The following is an 18,835-nucleotide window of genomic DNA, read 5'->3' as shown; positions in this document are numbered from 1 at the left end:
AATGGAACGGCCATTAGAAAAGTACGCCTCGACAGCAAATGCACACTGCTCACTTGTCCAATGCATCGTGGGAACTGACTGATTAGGCGGGACACAAAACTTCATGACCTGGCATTTTGTATGTGATATTCTGCGTTTTTTTCCTACAACATCTGACTGCTTGGCATGAAAAATAATATAGAAAGTTTCCGTGGATCACCCTGTATCGTGATTAGCAAAAGTTTCTTGACTGCCATAGGTAACTCTCGTGTACAGATCGTTACCGATTACAGTAGAGATGCCTAATGAACTACTAAGTTTATTTTTATTTAAAATATTGATTATCGTCCCTATTTGGATCCTAGTTTATATGTTTGAGTGGATTCACTAGCATCATGCACCATTGCTGCTGTCATAACCGAGAGACTTAATCATTGATATATTACGGTCTAAATTAATAATCGATATCTTTATGTGTTAATCATATTAAGATGCTAAACATTCTTCCCCTCAGGTATCAGTTAATCATTGATTAATTGAAGTTTTAGTCATCGATCCCCTTAGATATTAATCATAATTATCAATCTCCTCAGGTTTATCCCGGAGGCCAAGTCCCGCTCATCAACGAGCCATCGAAACAAAAGACGTCGATCCAGGAGCAGTGGGAGCGCAACGGGCAGTTCGAGCTCACTAGCATTGAGCAGGAGACATACGAGCGTTATTTCTACGGCAGTGAACATTGGAACTATTTTACCCAGGACGATGACTTAGGTCCTGTCATACTCTCCCTCAAGCAGGAGACCACCAACGGCAGGGACCAGTTTAGGTGAATACCGTCTGATGATCTTTAATATTATTCATGAGTATTTTGAATTTCCGTGAATTTTTAATTTGAAGTATTATCACAGCATTGCGTTGATCATTCACATTGTCAATGGTAAAGGCATCGAATTTTAATTCACATGTTAAAAAGGCATAAAATTTGAATTTTTTTCAAAATGAAAAGCTAACTTGTGTAGCGTGTAAAACAATCACTTAAGTAGGTTCTTGACTTTAAAACAATGCGGTGGTGGTGGTAACATTGATTGGCGGGGTTCTGCCAATCAATTTAATACGCTCATGATCTTAATACACTGACGCAGGATCATGGTACGCATAATCTCTTTTATACACTAATGGCTTTAATACACGGCCGCAAGATTATGGTGTGTGCGATCTTTTAATACGCTCATGACTTTGATACACTGTCCTTAATTGTTGGTGGAAGGATCATAAAGCACACAATCTTATTGATATGCTCATGACTTCAATACGCTGCTTTAGGATCGTGGTGCACAAAAGTTTTTTATGCGTTCACTAGTTAAATTCACTGCAGCAGAATAATGATGTACCATCTTCTTTCGTTCACGACTGCAATACACTGCAGCAGAATCATGGTTCTTAAAATATTTTTAATACGTTCACGACATTAATGCATTGCGGCTGAATCATAGTGCACCAATTTTTAATACGTTCACGGCATTATTACACTGCTTTAGGATCATGGTGCTTAAAATATTTTTAATACGTTCACGACATTATTACACTGCGGCAGGATCATGGTGCACCAACTTTTAATACGTTAACGACATTAATACACTGCGGCAGGATCATGGTTCGTGGCATCTCATACACGGTGCACGGTATGGTGCCTGATGGCGTGTTTCTGATGGATGAATGGCTTGAGTAAATGATCCAATTGGGATTCACGTGAGAGTGCTGGGTTGCGTGAGTGATGCTTCTCTGGTGGTAATGTCATGTATCACCTCGATGTGACTTAGTTGTTATAAGAACACCTAAACTGAAATAGCGAGTTGGGGTTCGAAAGCTGCAACTAGCTGTGGAAATTCTTGTCGAATTCGGTAACGGGCCAGATGGTTGAGAATCATCAGAGCTAGGGCCAGCATGGCCTAATCAAAGATGACCCTTTTATATCATTATATATCATTTTATGTTTCGGGGATCTTTGAGAACATGGATTTATTATCGGAAATTGCTGCAGGGTTCCCTTTTGCAGTATCATTATCATTAAATTATTATTATTAAACGTTGTAACTATCCTTAGTGATCGACGAGTGTGGTGTGGTTGACGGTGTTTGCATCAGGACTATGACATTATATAACCTTTTCGTCTGATTCTCTTGAATTTACTTTAAACGTTTTTGTTGTTGGAGCGTAATAAGTTTGAATAAATATCACACATCTTCGACCAGGTCAGCGGTTATTACATTCAATTTATCATTCATACGATACTTATCGTGTTTTATAGTTAATAATTACAACATTTCTCTTTAACTTCAATTCTTGTTTTTCTGTCTGTCTGCTACAAATTTATAATCTAAATTTAACACACTTCTACTTATCCTATCGATCTGGGCCTATACTTTAAAAAAAAAAAATTAAGAGATCGTAAGTTCATCAGCCAATCGTTGACGGCCTTTCAAGCCAAATCCACCAATCATTGAGAAGAAAATAGAGCGTAAGTACCCACGTTCACTTAGCGAGTTTTGAAAGTATGGCCCCTGAAATTTTGCACACTTTCGTAAAGTTGGAGGCCATGCAAGAATCAAATGACAAAATAAATTAGTTTAAAAATTAAATTTTTTTTGATATTAAAAAATTGAAAAAATAATTTTTTCAGCTACAAATCTTATAACTGATATTTGGCACACTTTTACCTATCCAATTGATCTGAAATTTTGCACTCTTGTGTGAAGTCGGAGGCAATGCATGAATCAATTGACAGAAAAAATAATTTTGGAAAAAATTTATATATTAAAAAAAATTGAAAAATTAATTATTTTATTATTCGAAAATAAAACGAGAAATTCACTGTACATCTTTAACATTGGAGACACTGGATTCTTTAGAAGTGATGTCTTTGAAAATTAATTTTTAAACTTATATTTTTTATGTATTATATTCGCAAATGAGGCGGTACAGTTAACGTAGTTGCATATTATATATAATAGTTACGAGTGACAGGATTAAAGGCCTTTGGGTTGTGAGTGGTATAATTCAGAATTCAGTCACAAAGACGCATTCGATAACCATTAATGACATATTTAATGACCATTAATGACGAATTCGATGACCATTACTGACTTAATGCGCATTCAGTGACCATTGATGACAAATTCGATGACCAGTAAAGACGAATTCGATGACCATAAATGACGCATTTGATGAGCATTAATGATGCATTCGAAGGCCTTTAATGACGCAACCGATCAATATTAATGACATTTGAATGCCTATTGGTAAATGGACAGCGGTATAAGATTTAGGAGGCCGAGGAACGGTCATCCTTTTCAAACGCAGGCCCATATTCTTTAGTTATTTGATGTTTATCAACATAATATGGTTCATTGTGGATATTGTCAGAAATTTTATTACTGCATTTTCGCCAGCCTTTGTTGTTTCGGAAACGCTAGCAGTTTACAGTGCATATTTCAGAACAGTGGTTTGTGCTTGCAGTAATATAAATCGGATGAAGTTTCATGTTTCTTTATTTCGCTAGAAGAATATGTTTCAGGCATTATATATATTTTTCTAGAAGGAAGTATATATGTTTCAGACATTTTATGTTTCAAATATTGTCATAAATTATCGGTCGAAACGTTGGTCTGTTTTTTTTTTTTTTACATTTGCGTTCGCATTTTATGTTCAAATATTGGTTTGTGTTTTTTGTTTCAAACCATTGCCTGAGTTTTCTGTTTCAGGCAATGAGTTTTCTGTTCCAGACAGAAAACTCATTACTCATAACAACAATATAACAATATAAACTCAACAATAATTTATGCCAATTCCTCCCTGGACTTTGCCATTAATACGAGAAGTTTTATTTTTTTAGGGAGCAAAAATCCTTAATTTTCGTTTGCCACCAACCCGTCGGTCCAACAATATGGTCAAGATGTTTGTCGTTCCATTCATGGATGTTTGTTGAGACCATTCATGGAACCTTATTAAAAAACTTAGATGTAATATGGGCGGCAAGTTAATAATCGACCTTCGAACATGGAACCTCAGCGCCCAAAAATAACTTTTTGACTTAACGAAAAATACACACATGTCCAGCAGTTTAATGGATGTTATGCCTCAACCTTTACGACCATATGACCCATGACGCAGTTCGTAGTGGCGCTTGTTATTCCGTCTGTGACGTCGTAAAGTTCGACGGCGCAGCCAGCGTACCGGACTTACGACTGCGTCGTATGACGCAATGGGCCGTTACGACGTCGTGATTGCAAGCCTTTTATTGCTCATACGTTTGATGGCCTGTGACTGCGCCAGCACTGAGCGAGCGGTGGAAATTTTCCCTGCTTTATGTGAGCTTTTGAAGTTATCAAAACCGATAGGAAGAGAGCTCGATATCATCGTAACCCGCACCGTGTCCAAATTTGCTGAGCTCAAATATATTAAATTGCTTAAATAACGTTTCGTGAGCGAAACCGGTTCTGTTAGTGTTAGTGTTCTGTCTCAAACCCCATGATAGGGCTATTAAAACCCCTCGATGGAGCAGTTGTTAACCTAAAACCGAGACATTTCAAATCACGATTCTCATTATTAACGATTCCCATCATTAACCCAAACTTATTCGTATCGTACAGGTGTTCATCAAAAGCGAGCTTAAGGTGGGTGTGGTGTACGTCAAAGAGGGCCAGTACACAGAGGAAGAAATACTCGACAACAACGAGAGCAGCGTCCTCTTCGACGAGTTCACGCAGATCCTGGGCGACAAAATCCGATTGAAAGGTCAGTGTCGTTTTTGTAATGCTGCAGATAGACATGCCAGTGAAATGTCAAAGCCTACCGTATTGGTTATTCTGGGAAGCGCATTACATTGCAAGGTCTGAGCTGTTCGTATTCGTTATGCTGAAGAACGTAAAGCTATTGAAATGTCAAAGCCTGTAGTATTAGTGATTGTGGAAAGCACATGGTAATGAAAGGTTTAAATCTTTTGTATTTGTGATGCTGCAGAACGTACGCGGGTGAAAGGTCAGAGCCAGTCATATAGGTGATAATTTAGAACATATGACATTGAAAGGAGATATATATACATTTATTTATACATATAAATGAATATTTATAAGATAAATAATCGCAATTAATCGAGCATGCGTATCGAAAAATATGCGTGTTGGAGTTTGTACTCACATTGCCTGCATTTATTCCGCTAGGATTTGTCATATGTTGCACCAAGGCGACATGCCAGCGTCTGAGCTGGGTGAGCGTATGGTAGCCTGACCAGCTGTTTATTTCAGGCGTCATTCCACCCTTATGTTTTTGTTAAAAAAAAAATCCTAAAAAGGTTCTTAGCTACCGGCTGGAGACAGGGCGTTGCGGATTCACGTCTGCTTTTCAGTCAAATATGGCGGGTCTTTTCCGTCACTAAACAGTTTCTAAATTTAGATTTGGGTGTTGTTAAGCACGGATGAAGAGCTGCTGGAGCGGTCTGATTACTGGGATCGGGAATTTTCAGTCATTTATGCGCCCAATCTCTTTTATCACACAAATAACCGACTGCTAAAAAGTTTGTCGTCCTTATTGTGCGACGAATCTTTCGCAAAGAACTCTAATTTCATCCGTACCAAATGGCCGTTGCTCAAAAACTGACTGAACAGTGAACAAGATTTTGTGGCCCACCAAACTGCATGCAGAGTTGTCCTTCTAAACCCACGACGCGGTAACATTTTCCAGCGACAAGGTTCACTCTTATCGTAACGGGTGAGTAAAAAAAATCCTTTCCTGGAGTGCTGACAATCCTTGTCAATTTTACCGATGCACTCTCTGTGGTGAACGTTGTTTCTTCTGGTGGGCAATTTTGACTGTTCAAATCATTGGTCGTTATTGTTTGAAGAGAGATGATGCGTTGTAGCGGTGAATTCTGCTCGATATAGGAGATGATAAGAAGAATTTATCTTTCAAAATCTGAGAATAATGGACGTTGGGATGTGAGCTTTCATAAAAGAGGGAGCCACGGCCCATCCAGCACTGGCCTTGATGGAGGCACGGCCTACGCAGCTCAGCTAGGCCTCGTTGGAGGCAAGGCCTACACAACACGGGCTTCGAGGGAGAAACGATCGTCTTTTGTTAGCACTCTCTCTAGATTTGATTTTGTTCCAATTGAAATATATGACTTATATAGTTAAAAACGGAAATTCATGGACTACAGCTCACCTGACGACAATCGTTCGGAATGCTATCGCAGAAATATCATACATACAGAATATGTGACATCAAGAATATTATTGATTTGTTCCTTAGACCTTCAAAAAAATGCAATTCTTTCACTCACATAGAACTTTTCTCAGTTCAATTTATTGGTATTTGTTTTTCAATCAACGAGTCTGCTTTTGATCCCACCCTCGGGTCTTGCCCTCGGTGATTACGCCGTTAACGAGGTGATGGCTTCAAGTGATTTCCCCTCAGGAAAATACACGTGTATGCTCACTGTCGCGGTGAGGGTGAACTCTAGTATGTTGTGTAAATACTGTATTCGCATACATTGATGAATTTATTGACTTTAAAGGGATTCAGGACAATAATATATCGGAAACTCTGCGCGTGAAATTATTCATCACGTCGAGTTGTTTGCGATGAAAACTCTCTACTTTGATTTTCTCTTGATGTGAACGATTAAATAACATCATCAGAAGTCTAGTGTTTATGATGAAGATTGGATTCGTGGCTCGTTGTATAATTGTGTCTCGTGATATAAAGTTCGTCGAAAATTAAATTCTCGGTTCTATACTACTAGCCACTTCTTCATTTAATCACCATCGTCAGATAAATGTTGATTTATTATTAAAGTATATTGATTGTTTTAAGCTATTGTCATGACCAATTTTCGCAATTAAGCATAAGAAAATAAAAAAACTCCGGAGTAAATATAGTCTTCCAGTAACCGAAGACACGGTATATATAGCTGGGGTAAATAAACTGGATTACGAGAATACCGTTACTTATGATAAATCCTGTCATTCAGTGCCCCGTCAATCCTATTCCAGTCAATAATTTCGACGTTAAATTTGAACTCAGTGCTTGAAACTCGAAAGATGCTTTTTTTTAATAAAATTTACGGACACCAAATTAAAAACAAATTCAAAGTTTTTAGCTTATATGGCCTAAATTTTTAGTTCGGAAAAGTATTAAAATTTTAGCCATTTCTATAATTTCTATTCCCTTTATATAAATACATTTTTTTTATCCAAATAGTACCCGACGCAGTCCAGCAATTGTGTAATTACATCATTTCTTTGCTAAAATTGCAAATTAATCTAGATTTTACATGGTTAGAACTATAGTAGTGCAGGTTCTGAAGCTAGCTGGCGAGACTGAAACTACATGGTTAGGGAGAAATTGAAACAAGATACAAGCTGGGTAAAAGTCTTCAGTGGAATAATCGGCATAAAAGTTACATAGTTACAACATAGAATTCGTTCTACATTTTAAGAAAGTCGGATTATTGAACTAAGTGATTTGAGTACGGTCGCTTCACAATTTTCTACAAGAGCATGGCATGAAAATTCTTCATATTTTCATTGAAAACGTTTTCAATAAAAATTTGGGGAATTTGTGTAGTATTTTCTTTGTTTTTAAATTCTTTTTCAATTACAGGGCAAATGCATTTTGATACCATTTCCGGTCCAGTCTTCAAAGTAATCTTCACAAACTGTCAAAAAAATATATGTAATAAGGCTGAACTAAAATAAAAATTTAATTGTTTAAATGCTTTAAATATTATAGAATTTAACGTGTTTTTAATTCAGTTCCTAATGCGCTAGGAGGAATAGATGATTCCTAATTTCACGGAAGGAAACATCAGATTTTCCCTGTAGCGATGTTGAAGCAAGATGCCACAAAATTAGTCATTACCGGAGCGACAATCTCAAATTTTTAACTCTTCGTTTAAAGTTAATCCAAACTTTACCTCAAAATTCTCGTCTGCTATAAACTTCTTGTAAAGTTTCACGCCAAATTGCTTTACCTTTTCATCAATTTGATTTTTTTTTATCGCAACAGATGAGACTTTTTTCTTGGAATGAATCGGTGACTTTTACAAAGATATCTGCGGCTGCATGCAACGAAGCGATTTTTATTTGGTGCCATTTAATTTTATGGAAATTTATTCTAACTCCAGGCTTGAATTTATTGAATATATTTTTGTCTGCAGCGGTGCCTTGAATTTCGTTCTCAGTAGAATTGGAAATAAACGGTGACGATTTAAAGTTTTCCCAAGCTGCAAATGTGTAAATCGCGCGTTGAAATTTTGTGTACCCTGACAACAAAACATAAGTTATATAACATATAAAATTTTGTTGTAATTGTTGTAATACGCTTTTAATGTACAATATTTTTACTTTCATTAGTTATACTGTTGCCAATGAAGAAACGAGTAATCACTATTATTTCGTTGTAATTTTTTGCAGTTGAGAGTATTCCAGAATGGTAGTAAATGGCCAGGTTATTTTTGTACTCTACACTTTGAGTTAGCATTCAAATTTTAAAACACGTTCGTTCCTGAATTTTTCCCTTTGCGGTTTATTGCTACAGTTGCTGTATTGTTTCTCTGGAAGTATCTCAAAAGTTGAATGGTTTTTCTACGTTCATTTCAATCATATTTGTTTGCAACGAAATTTCACTCGTTTAAAATCACGTTAGATAATTTCGGGATAACATGAAGAACTTGATTGAATTCACTGCGTCAGTTAAGTGAGTGAACTGATTTAACGAGAGCAATTAGAGGTCAATCTGCAATCTCCTCGAGAGGAAGAGGAATATCGTCAATTGATTGGCACCTTCAGACGTGAGAAATTGGCGAAATTTCCAAGCTAAATCGGAATAGTCCGTTCATTCCATCTTGTCCATTGAACTTATGCCGATTATTTATCATGCGTTTCCGTTTTGTATTGATAAGATATGGATGATTTGAATTATTGGAATGAAAAGTTTTTTTACAATTTATTATTTGAAATGCATTGTTTGCAGGTGCTGATACACGTTTACTTACGGCTTGATATTTTCCGTACTATCTCATTGCTATTTCGCGAAGCGAACAATCTCATTTGACTGCTACAGCGAGCTGTCTACCGAGCGAACTGCTGCAGCTGCTGTGGCCTCCACCTGGCGAGATTCGCGACACAATTATGTCGAACTTCTTCGATCTAATAGAGAGTTAGTTAATAAAGAGACCCTCGCACGCTGCGGCGCTCGCTGGATAAACTCACGGGAAGATGTAATACACATGCTTCTGATGACTTAACCGTGGAGGAATTCCCTGAATTTTTGAAAACAAAATTTCTGCTGTGTGAGCGTCATCAGCCGGTGCTCCGTCGGCTACATTTGCCTAGTTTCTGTACGACTGCGTGCTCCAAGAATTCACTTTCGTCACAGCTGACGATGTCATCGCTGCAGTCATCGAGCTGCCTAACAAGCAGTGTGCCAGCAATCCCCTGCCAACGTTGTTACTTAAGAGGAACGTCCTATCTTAGCACCTTTTCTGGTAGAACTTTTCAACCATAACGCCGATATTACCCGATCTTCACTGGCTGCGCATGCAGCAGTGTACGCAGTTGAGTTAATGGTCGCTATTCTGACGTTCCGATGCCTTCACGGGCCTATACTTTCAAAAAAAGTTAAGAGATTGCAAGTTCATCAGCCAATCATTGACAAGTTACAAAAAGTATACAAGAAAGTAGAGCGTAAGTATTTACGTTCACTTAGCAAGTCTTGAAAGTATAGCCCAAGGTCTGGCGCCTGCTTATCTCACGGGATATCTGCAGCGCATGTCAGATCTGTCTTTTAGAAGACGATTGCGTTCGCAATTAACAGCGGACCTCGTCATTCCATCTATACGTCTATCTACCGTCGGCGACAGAGCGTTCTCGGTCGCCGCCGCCAGAACCTGGAACAGTCTGCCGGATTCCGTAACATCGGCTTCTTCGTTTCAAGTGTTTCGTTGACGCCTAAAGATGGAACTATTTCGTAGAGCCTATAAATTAAGTGCTTAGTCATTTTATCTATTCTCATCATGTCTAGTGTCTATTTGTTTCTCGCTTGCTGTTACACTTATGTATAAGGTGCCCTCGAAGTTCGATTGAACCAGACGTCACAATAAGTGCTTCGTATAATAATAATTTTTTCAGGTAATGTAATTTTTTTTTACTTATATATATTTATACTTATATATATATACTTATATTTTTTTAATTATATTATATTACGTATATTATATTCATTGTATATTATTTTATCTTTGTTTCGCATTAATTGCGCGGCAGGTTTCGACAAGTACAAAGGCGGCCTGGACACGGTGCACGACCTGACCGGGTTGTACAGCATCTACACGCACTGGCGCAGCATCGAGATTATGTTCCATGTGTCCATGCTGCTGCCCTACGAGAAGCACGACCCGCAGAAGGTGAGCTACAAGTGCCGTGCCATGAAAAATCGTTTAACTGCGTATATCATTCTAATTTATGCAAGTTTGATCAAAGACCCAACCATGCTTCTCATAAACAATTATTTTTGAACGAGTCGAACGAAATTTCTTGCTGCTGGCGCTGGGAGTTGTAGCGTTCTAAGTACACGTAGCGACCTAGGTACATGTAGCGCCCTAGGTACACTTAACGCCTTGAGTACACGTAGCGGCTTAAGTACACGTAACGCCATAGGTGCACGTAACGGCATAGGTCCACGTAGCGCTAGGTACACGTAGCGTCCTTGGTTCACGTAGCGTAATAGATACACGTATAAGCCAGCCAATTTCTCGTCTGCTAAAAGCCACTTAAAAAGATATCAGTGATTGTGTGACGAATTTTAGAATTTTTATATATTGTTTATAGTACGGTCACTGATCCAGAGGCATTTGATTTTTGATTGGGACTAGAAATTATTTTTGTTATGATAAATTATTTTTATTATTAGAAATAATTATTTCTTAGAGAAAAGTTTACGCTTTTTGAGTAACAAAGCCCGTAAAAGGTAAGCCCGTAAGCAAATGAATCAAAAGTATTTAAATATTTTTTTTTTCAAAGTTTGTTTTGTGTGTGAGTGTGTGTACTGATGTTTTATTAGAGTCAGTTTCAAAATTTTTCAGTAGCAAGGCCAGTAAATGGCAAGGAAATGAATAAAAAATATACAAGTGTTTATTTTAAATCATACTTCACGAGTTTGTGTTCACATTGTATGGGAAGTGGTCCACACAGGAGGACGGAAATGATCCTAATGTATTTACTTCGTTAAGATATAATATTTTTCAGGTTAACTTAAATAATGTCTGATCTGCCATCCAGGCAGATTAAATTATGCGTCATTTTAGATTCCAGCGCCAGGAAAGTGGAAACGAGCTGAGAGAGAGGCAGTTTTACCTTCTATTCAGCGTTAAGGAAGTAGGAACGCGCTGATAGGGTCAGGTTCACCTTCTATATAGCGTCAGGGAAGCAGGAACGCGCTGATAGGGTCAGGTTCACCTTCTATCTAGCGTCAGGGAAGCAGGAACGCGCTGATAGGGCCATTGTACAGCATCTACACGCACTGGCGCAGCATCGAGATTATGTTCCATGTGTCCATGCTGCTGCCCTACGAGAAACACGACCCACAGAAGGTGAGAAACTAGTGACGTGCTATCAAAAATCGTTTAACTGCGTGAATCATTCTAATTTATGCAAATTTGATCAAGGACCCAAGCATGCTTCTCATAAACAATTAATTTTAAACGAGTCTAACGAAATTTCTTGCTGGCGCTGGGAGTAGTTGCGTTCTATGTACATGTAGCGACCTAGGTGCATGTAGCGTTCTAATTTATGCAAGCTTGATTAAAGATCCAAGAATGCTTCTCATAAACAATTATTTTTTAATGAGTCGAACGAAATTTCTTGCTGACGCTGGGAGTTGTAGCGTTCCAAGTACACGTAGCGACCTAGGTGCATTTAGCGTCCTCGGTTTACTTAACGCCGTGAGTACACGTAGCAGTTTAAGTACACGTAGCGCCATAGGTCCACATAGCTCCCTAGGTACACGTAGCGTCTTTGGTTTACGTAGCGTAATAGATACTGTACACGTAGACGCAAGCCAATTTCTCGTCTGTGAAAAGCCGCTTGTAAAGCTGTCAGTGATTGTGAGACGAATTTGAGAATTTTTAATTAGTATTTATAGTAGGTCCCTGATCCAGAGGCATCTGATTTTTGATTGGTACTAGAAATAATTTTTGTTATGTCAAATTATTTTTATTATTAGAGATTATTATTTTTTAGAGATAAGCTAAAGCTTTTTGAGTAAGAAAGCCCGAAAAAGGTAAGCAAATGAATCATAAGTATTTCTATATACAGGAGCATAGAAAGGGTCAGGTTCACCTTCTATCTATCGTCAGGGAAGCAGGAACGCGCTGATAGGGTCAGGTTCCCCTTCTATCTAGCGTCAGAGAAGCAGGAACGCGCTGATATGGGCAGTTTCGCCTTCTATCTAGCGTCAGGGAAGCAGGAACGCGCTGATTGAGGGAAGTTTGCCTTCTATTTAGCGTCGAGGCTATCGTTTACACGGCAGGGCGGGTTCGGCCAGCAGAAGCAACCCGATATTTTCCAGCTCACTCGATGCCTCCGAGGCCGTGACGGCGCCCATGGCTGCCGGCCCAGCGCGTCTACATGCATTAGCTCATGCCGTCTTTCGGCGCCTCGAGTAGCTTGAAAAATTGCGCCATGTTCTGTCGGGGTTCTGATGGATGGATGGCGTGTTTCTGATGGATGAATGGCTTGAGTAAATGATCCAATTGGGATTCACGTGAGAGTGCTGGGTTGCGTGAGTGATGCTTCTCTGGTGATAATGTCATGTATCACCTCGATGTGACTCAGTGGCCGAGTGGCTAAGATCACCTAAATTGAAATAGCGAGTTGGGGTTCGAAAGCTGCAACTAGCTGTGAAAATTCTTGTTGAATTCGGTAACGGGGCCAGATGGTTGAGAATCATCAGAGGGCCAGCATGGCCTAATCAAAGATGACCCTTTTATTTCATTATATATCATTTTATGTTTATGGGTTCTTTGTGAACATGGATTTATTATCGGAAATTTCTGCAGGATTCCTTTTTACAGTATCATTATCATTAAATTATTATTATTAACCGTTGTAACTTTCCTTAGTGATCGACGAGTGTGGTTGACGGTGTTTGCATCAGGACTGTGACATTATATAACCTTTTCGTCTGATTCGCTTGAATTTATTTTAAATATTTTTGTTGTTGGAACGTAATATGTTTGATTAAATGTCACACTTCCGAACATAGCACGATATGGATTGAACTACTTCTCTAATTGAGCATGGAATTGTAAAATATTTGATTTCCTAATACCGTCTACCGAATTCAGAGAACTAAAATGTGAATATTGCTAATGGAAAATATTTTGTGGTATATTTTTTGTCCAATCCAGCGCACGCTTCCGATCGACGAACTCTCTGCATCCTGCGCAAAAATCCAAGGAGCCTTCCATACGAGCAAATATTTTAGCTTTGGGAATTTTTACGCGTCGTGCCCAACAGGTCTCTTGATCTCAGCCCCACTGGAGGGCGCTCGAGGGTTTTGGATTGAAGTGTTTATGCCAGGCACGATTCAGAACGTTTTCTTTCTCCCTGTGCATACGTAGGCTCGTGTATTTTTCCGTAATTTTCCCTCGTAAAATCAGCCCTTGTGCACGCAGCAACCGAGGAGTTTAAGTGTCTTTTTTTAATTAGTGAGAGCGAACGCACGTGTATTGAGCAGAATTTTCATACTTCGAACAAAATTTTGAAATTCTGACTGCAAAATATAAACTTCTTTTCGCGAAAATTCTGTTAGTTTTAAGCTGTAAAATATTATGACTTGTTTCCGAAAACTAAACCCTAAAAGATATTTGATTAAACAATGTTTCCCTGCAGCCTGAAGGGCCCCGGATACACTTATCCACTTGTTCAGCTCAATTAAAAAAAACTAATCCACGTGCAAATACGTCCGTTTCCACCTAGAAATAATGCCTTATGATTTTGGCTGAAATTCGCTTCTAGGTCTTCAATGATAAGCTGCCCATCCGAAGCTGCATTATATCGCTATGGGTCTTTCTTACGATGTCGAACAGTTCGAGTCGAAAAGAATAAAATGTTGATGCATAAACTCAAAGGACTCAAGTTCGTTTAACGATCGCAGTAGAAAGCTAAAATTTCATAAAAAAACATACGTATATATTGCAAATTATCGAGTGATGAATGAAATTATCGAGGAAGGATGTTAAATGGAAGGATGCTGAATGAAAGGATGCGAAATGGAAGGATGCTAGATGAAAGGATGCTAGATGAAAGGATGCTAGATGAAAGGATGCTAGATGAAATAATGCTAAATGAAAAGGTAATAAATGAAAGGATGCTAAATGTAAGGATGCTAAATGGAAGGATGCTAAATAGAAGGATGCTAAATGAAAGGATGCGAAATGGAAGGATGCTAGATGAAAGGATGCTAAATGAAAGGGTAATAAATGAAAGGATGCTAAATGGAAGGATGCTTAATGAAAGGATGCTAAATGGAAGGATGCTAAATGAAAGGGTAATAAATGAAAGGGTAATAAATGGAAGGATGCTAAATGAAGGGATGCTAAATGGAAGGATGCCTAATGAAAGGATGCTAAATGGAAGGATGCTTAATTGGATGCTAAATGGAAGGATGCTAAATGAAAGGGTAATAAATGAAAGGATGCTAAATGTAAGGATGCTAAATGGAAGGATGCTAAATGAAAGGATGCTAAATAGAAGGATGCTAAATGAAAGGATGCTAAATGGAAGTTTGCTAAATGGAAGGATGCTAAATGGAAGGATGCTAAATGAAAGGGTAATAAATGAAAGGATGCGAAATGGAAGGATGCTAGATGAAAGGATGCTAAATGAAAGGGTAATAAATGAAATGATGCTAAATGAAAGGGTAATAAATGGAAGGATGCTAAATGAAGGGATGCTAAATGGAAGGATGCCTAATGAAAGGATGCTAAATGGAAGGATGCTTAATCAATGGATTCTATATTATCAGTTAACACTCTGCCAGGGGTCGGTCATTGGCTGGGCTGTGACCCCCATTTAACTGTCAGTGGAGACGCTGTCAAGGGTCGGTCGTTGCGGGCTGTGAACCCCATTTAACTGTCAGTGGATACGCTGTCAAGGGTCGGTCATGGCGGTATTGTGACCCCATAGAACTGTCAACGGAGACGCTGTCAAGGGTCGGTCGTGGCGGTATTGTGACCCCATAGAACTGTCTGCGGAGACGATGCTAGGGACCGGTCGTGGCGGTATTGTGACTCCATAGAACTGTCAAAGGAGACATTGCCATTGGATAGGGCTGCGTGCTCAGATAGCAAGACGCAGTCCAGTCTTGCAGCTGCATGATGGGGGCTCTTGTGTTGGCTACAAATGCATCTGCCTTTCGTTGTGCTGGTGTGTGTTGTCTAGTGAGTTTCGGTGGGTGTCTAGTGTCTGCTTGTGGGTGTGTAGTGTGTGCGTGTGGGTGTGTTGTGTGTGCCTGTGTGTGTGTGTGTTAGAACATACATAAATTTTACATCACACATTAGTTGTAGAGATCAGTAATGTATTGCTTCAATTTGAATGTTCATTACAATTAAATCATCAAGTTCAGATTTGATTAGTTACCAGGAGGCGAGCATGTCATTCGAAAGTGATAAGATTGCAAGACTTCTAAGATGGAATGGAACCCTAACAACGAATTGAATCAGGAATTTAAAAGCAAAGAAAACAGCCGGAATATTAACCATTTCTTATGAATGAAAAGGTTTCGGAGTCCAGCTCCATCGTCAGTTCAAAAGTTCAAAACCTATAAGAAAAGCAGAATCAATTAGAAAACTAAATTCACATCGAAGATAAAAACATAAATTGACATAAATTGAATTATTTTATTTATTTTATATTTTAATTGTGTGTTTTCTAATGGGTTTAGTGGGTGTGTAGTGTGTGCGTGTGAGTGTGTTGTGTGCGCGTGTTTGTATGTGTGTGTGTGTGTGATAGAACATACATAAATTTTACATCACGCATTCGTTGTAGAGATTAGTAATGTATTGCTTCAATTTGGATGTTCATTACAATTAAATCATCAAGTTCAGATTTGATTAGTTACCAAGAGGCGAGCATGTCATTCGAAAGTGATCAAATTGCAGGACTTCTAAGATGGAATAGAACCCTAAAAACGAATTGAATTATTTAAAATAGATGTCAGTGGTTCATCATTCGCTTCATGTTTCATCAAATTCGGAAATTTTAAAAACCTAAAACAATTTATAACAAAATTTTCTCAATAAATGCTGTCAACAAATCAAAAATGATTTGGGATCAGGATAATTGGAATAGAAAATTAGTATATTCTTTAGTACGCATTTGAAAATGAACTTAATTTTATCGGAGCATTGCCTAGGCGTTTACGTATATGAGAAGTTGAAGTATTTTTTTGGTCAGTAATAAAACTGTGCTTCAGTCTGCTGCAGCTAGTGCAGGAGTACGATCTCTACCGTTCGAAACGGTAACGACCGTAAACCGTAACCGTTCGAAATGTGTAATGTCAATTGCCCTCTACTATTTGTATAGTAAAATATCAGCCGTTGCAGCTTCCCTCTTTTCACAGCCAACTCCTCTTGACATTTCAATCGTATAATTGGTAACTTAATCACTAAATTATTTATCCACAGAGACACGTGGTTTTCACTATTGTTCTGAAGCAACCTGACATTGCATTCGATTTTTTTACTCAACACACGCCATTTGACGTATAAAATAAATTGGAATAATAAAAAAATAATGTTTATTTTTACGGTTAGGGGCAAGATTTTGAAGTTTGCTTTAAAAAGATCGGTCGTTTACGTGAAGAATTTGATAGATTTTTCTTATTTTCAAGCTTTTTACTATAGGGAGTTCATCACTAAATTTCTCCACCCATTATCTCTCCCCTAAAAAATACGCCTAGTCATCCCCGATTGGACATCAAGAATTCCGAACAAGATTTTTGTTCGCAGCTCCCCACTCCCATTCATATGAACTTTTCGGTCGTGTCTACAAAAAAAAATGATGGAACAGATTCGAAGCTCAATCAAACATTTGGCATTCGTGTTCGGGTGGTGCTTCTGGATTTCTTTCGAATCATTTTTATTTCAGATTAATTTTTATCATTTGATTTATTAGGCCAGGCGTGTGGTCTACCAAACGATTCAATGGCTCGGCTTCCTGTGCTGTGCGTCGCATTACGGCAATAAAATGCAGCAGCAAGAAAAAAGTATTTTTTTTTATTCGAAAATCTCCGTATTCTTTATATATCTCGTTTCTTATTCTTTATACGGTAGTTTTGACAAAAATTTCCATACCGATTAGAGATTTTCAGTTACTTAATCATGGCTTTTAAATGCCAGGAACAATCTCTTTGGAATTATTAATCCATCTTTTCGATAGTATACTTCAATGAATAAACTTTTTATCCCTAAAGCAAAATAATAGTCTAACTACTCGTTTATCTTACATTTGTTCTTTGTGTGTTAATTCACATAATTAAATTGAATAAATAAGCCATTATTAATGTAAACCAAAAGCAAGAATCAAATTATCTACGTAATTTAAGTCGCCCCACAGACGTCTACAAGAAGAACAGTTCATGAGTTCAATTCAATAAAACAAAATGAAATTCACAATGTAATTAAACAATGGATAATTTTATGCAAACAAACTAATTTAAATCAAAAGTTTAATGTAACTTCACTTTTCTGAATATTAATTTGTATTGTAACGCGTGGCGTGGAATGAAATTCTTTGTAATTTTAAGCCAGAAAATTGGAAGCTTATAGGCTTGCTTTATCCACTGAATGCCCGGAAGCGCATTCGATGTTCTTTAGAAACATTTATTCGAGAGGCTGGTATGTGTCCATAACGATTCACTCGCCACCACTCATTACATTGCGACGAGGTATTGTGTTCAGTAACTGGTTTGCATCGCTATTGTGTAGAAGCCTCAATATTTTGCGCTGTGTAGAAGCCTCAGTATTGTGCGCAAATTGAAAGAATTCAGTTCCTGCTTCTACCGATGTTATGGCATCGATGCGATCAAGTTTCGATGCGATCAAGTACCGATGCGATCAAGTTTCGATGCGATCAAGTATCGATGCGATCAAGTTTCGATGCGATCAATTTTCGATGCGATCAAGTTTCGATGCGATCAAGTTTCGATGCGATCAAGTTTCGATGCGATCAATTTTCGATGCGATCAATTTTCGATGCGATCAAGTATCGATGCGATCAAGTACCGAAGCGATCAAGTATCGATGCGATCAGGTATCGATGCGATCAAGTATCGATGCGATCAAGTATCGATGCGGTCAAGTATCGATGCGATCAGGTATCGATGCGATCAGATATCGATTAGGCAAAAAATGAAAAGTGATAGATACAAAATAGAAAAAATGAGAAGAAGACAAGGAAAAACGGAAATTCAATCTCATAAGACTGCAAAATACGAAAATGGCTTATGTGATTCCGATATTTTTTCCTTGTCTAGCATGTCGTAGTAAACAATGTAAGTTTTCCTTGGAACAAAAATGTTATGCATATGATATCAAGTCAAAGATCGTTTCTGGGTCTAAGGAACGATTGATATCGCAGCTTAGTTTTCATCTGAACGTATTTTAATCGAAAAACGGGTTACTCTATTTGTATTCACAGGATTCTTAAATTTTTCCGGTATTAGAATAATGCTTTTGAACTTTCAAGATAAAGATAAACCTTAAATTCTAAAAGGTTACCTTTTTTAAAGTTTTAAA

The 18,835-nt window shown here is 38.1% G+C and overlaps 1 protein-coding gene across 1 annotated transcript in view; it reads left to right on the top strand.

The window, feature by feature from the left end:
* Nucleotides 1-572: 572 nt before the first annotated feature.
* Nucleotides 573-18,835, top strand: part of LOC108671552 — a gene marked incomplete at its 5' end in the record, with an annotated part of 39,281 nt that continues 21,018 nt past the window's right edge. The window contains 4 exon segments of the mRNA XM_018159108.2: nucleotides 573-805; nucleotides 1,627-1,704; nucleotides 4,613-4,773; nucleotides 10,302-10,441. Of these exon segments, the coding sequence (XP_018014597.1) occupies nucleotides 573-805; nucleotides 1,627-1,704; nucleotides 4,613-4,773; nucleotides 10,302-10,441 (612 nt within the window).

The sequence above is a fragment of the Hyalella azteca genome, unplaced genomic scaffold, assembly GCF_000764305.2.
Source record: "Hyalella azteca isolate HAZT.00-mixed unplaced genomic scaffold, Hazt_2.0.2 contig5968, whole genome shotgun sequence".
Taxonomy (NCBI): Eukaryota; Metazoa; Arthropoda; class Malacostraca; order Amphipoda; family Hyalellidae; genus Hyalella; species Hyalella azteca.
The sequence above is the reverse complement of the archived record's forward strand: the minus strand, read 5'-3'. Positions and strand labels throughout refer to the sequence as shown.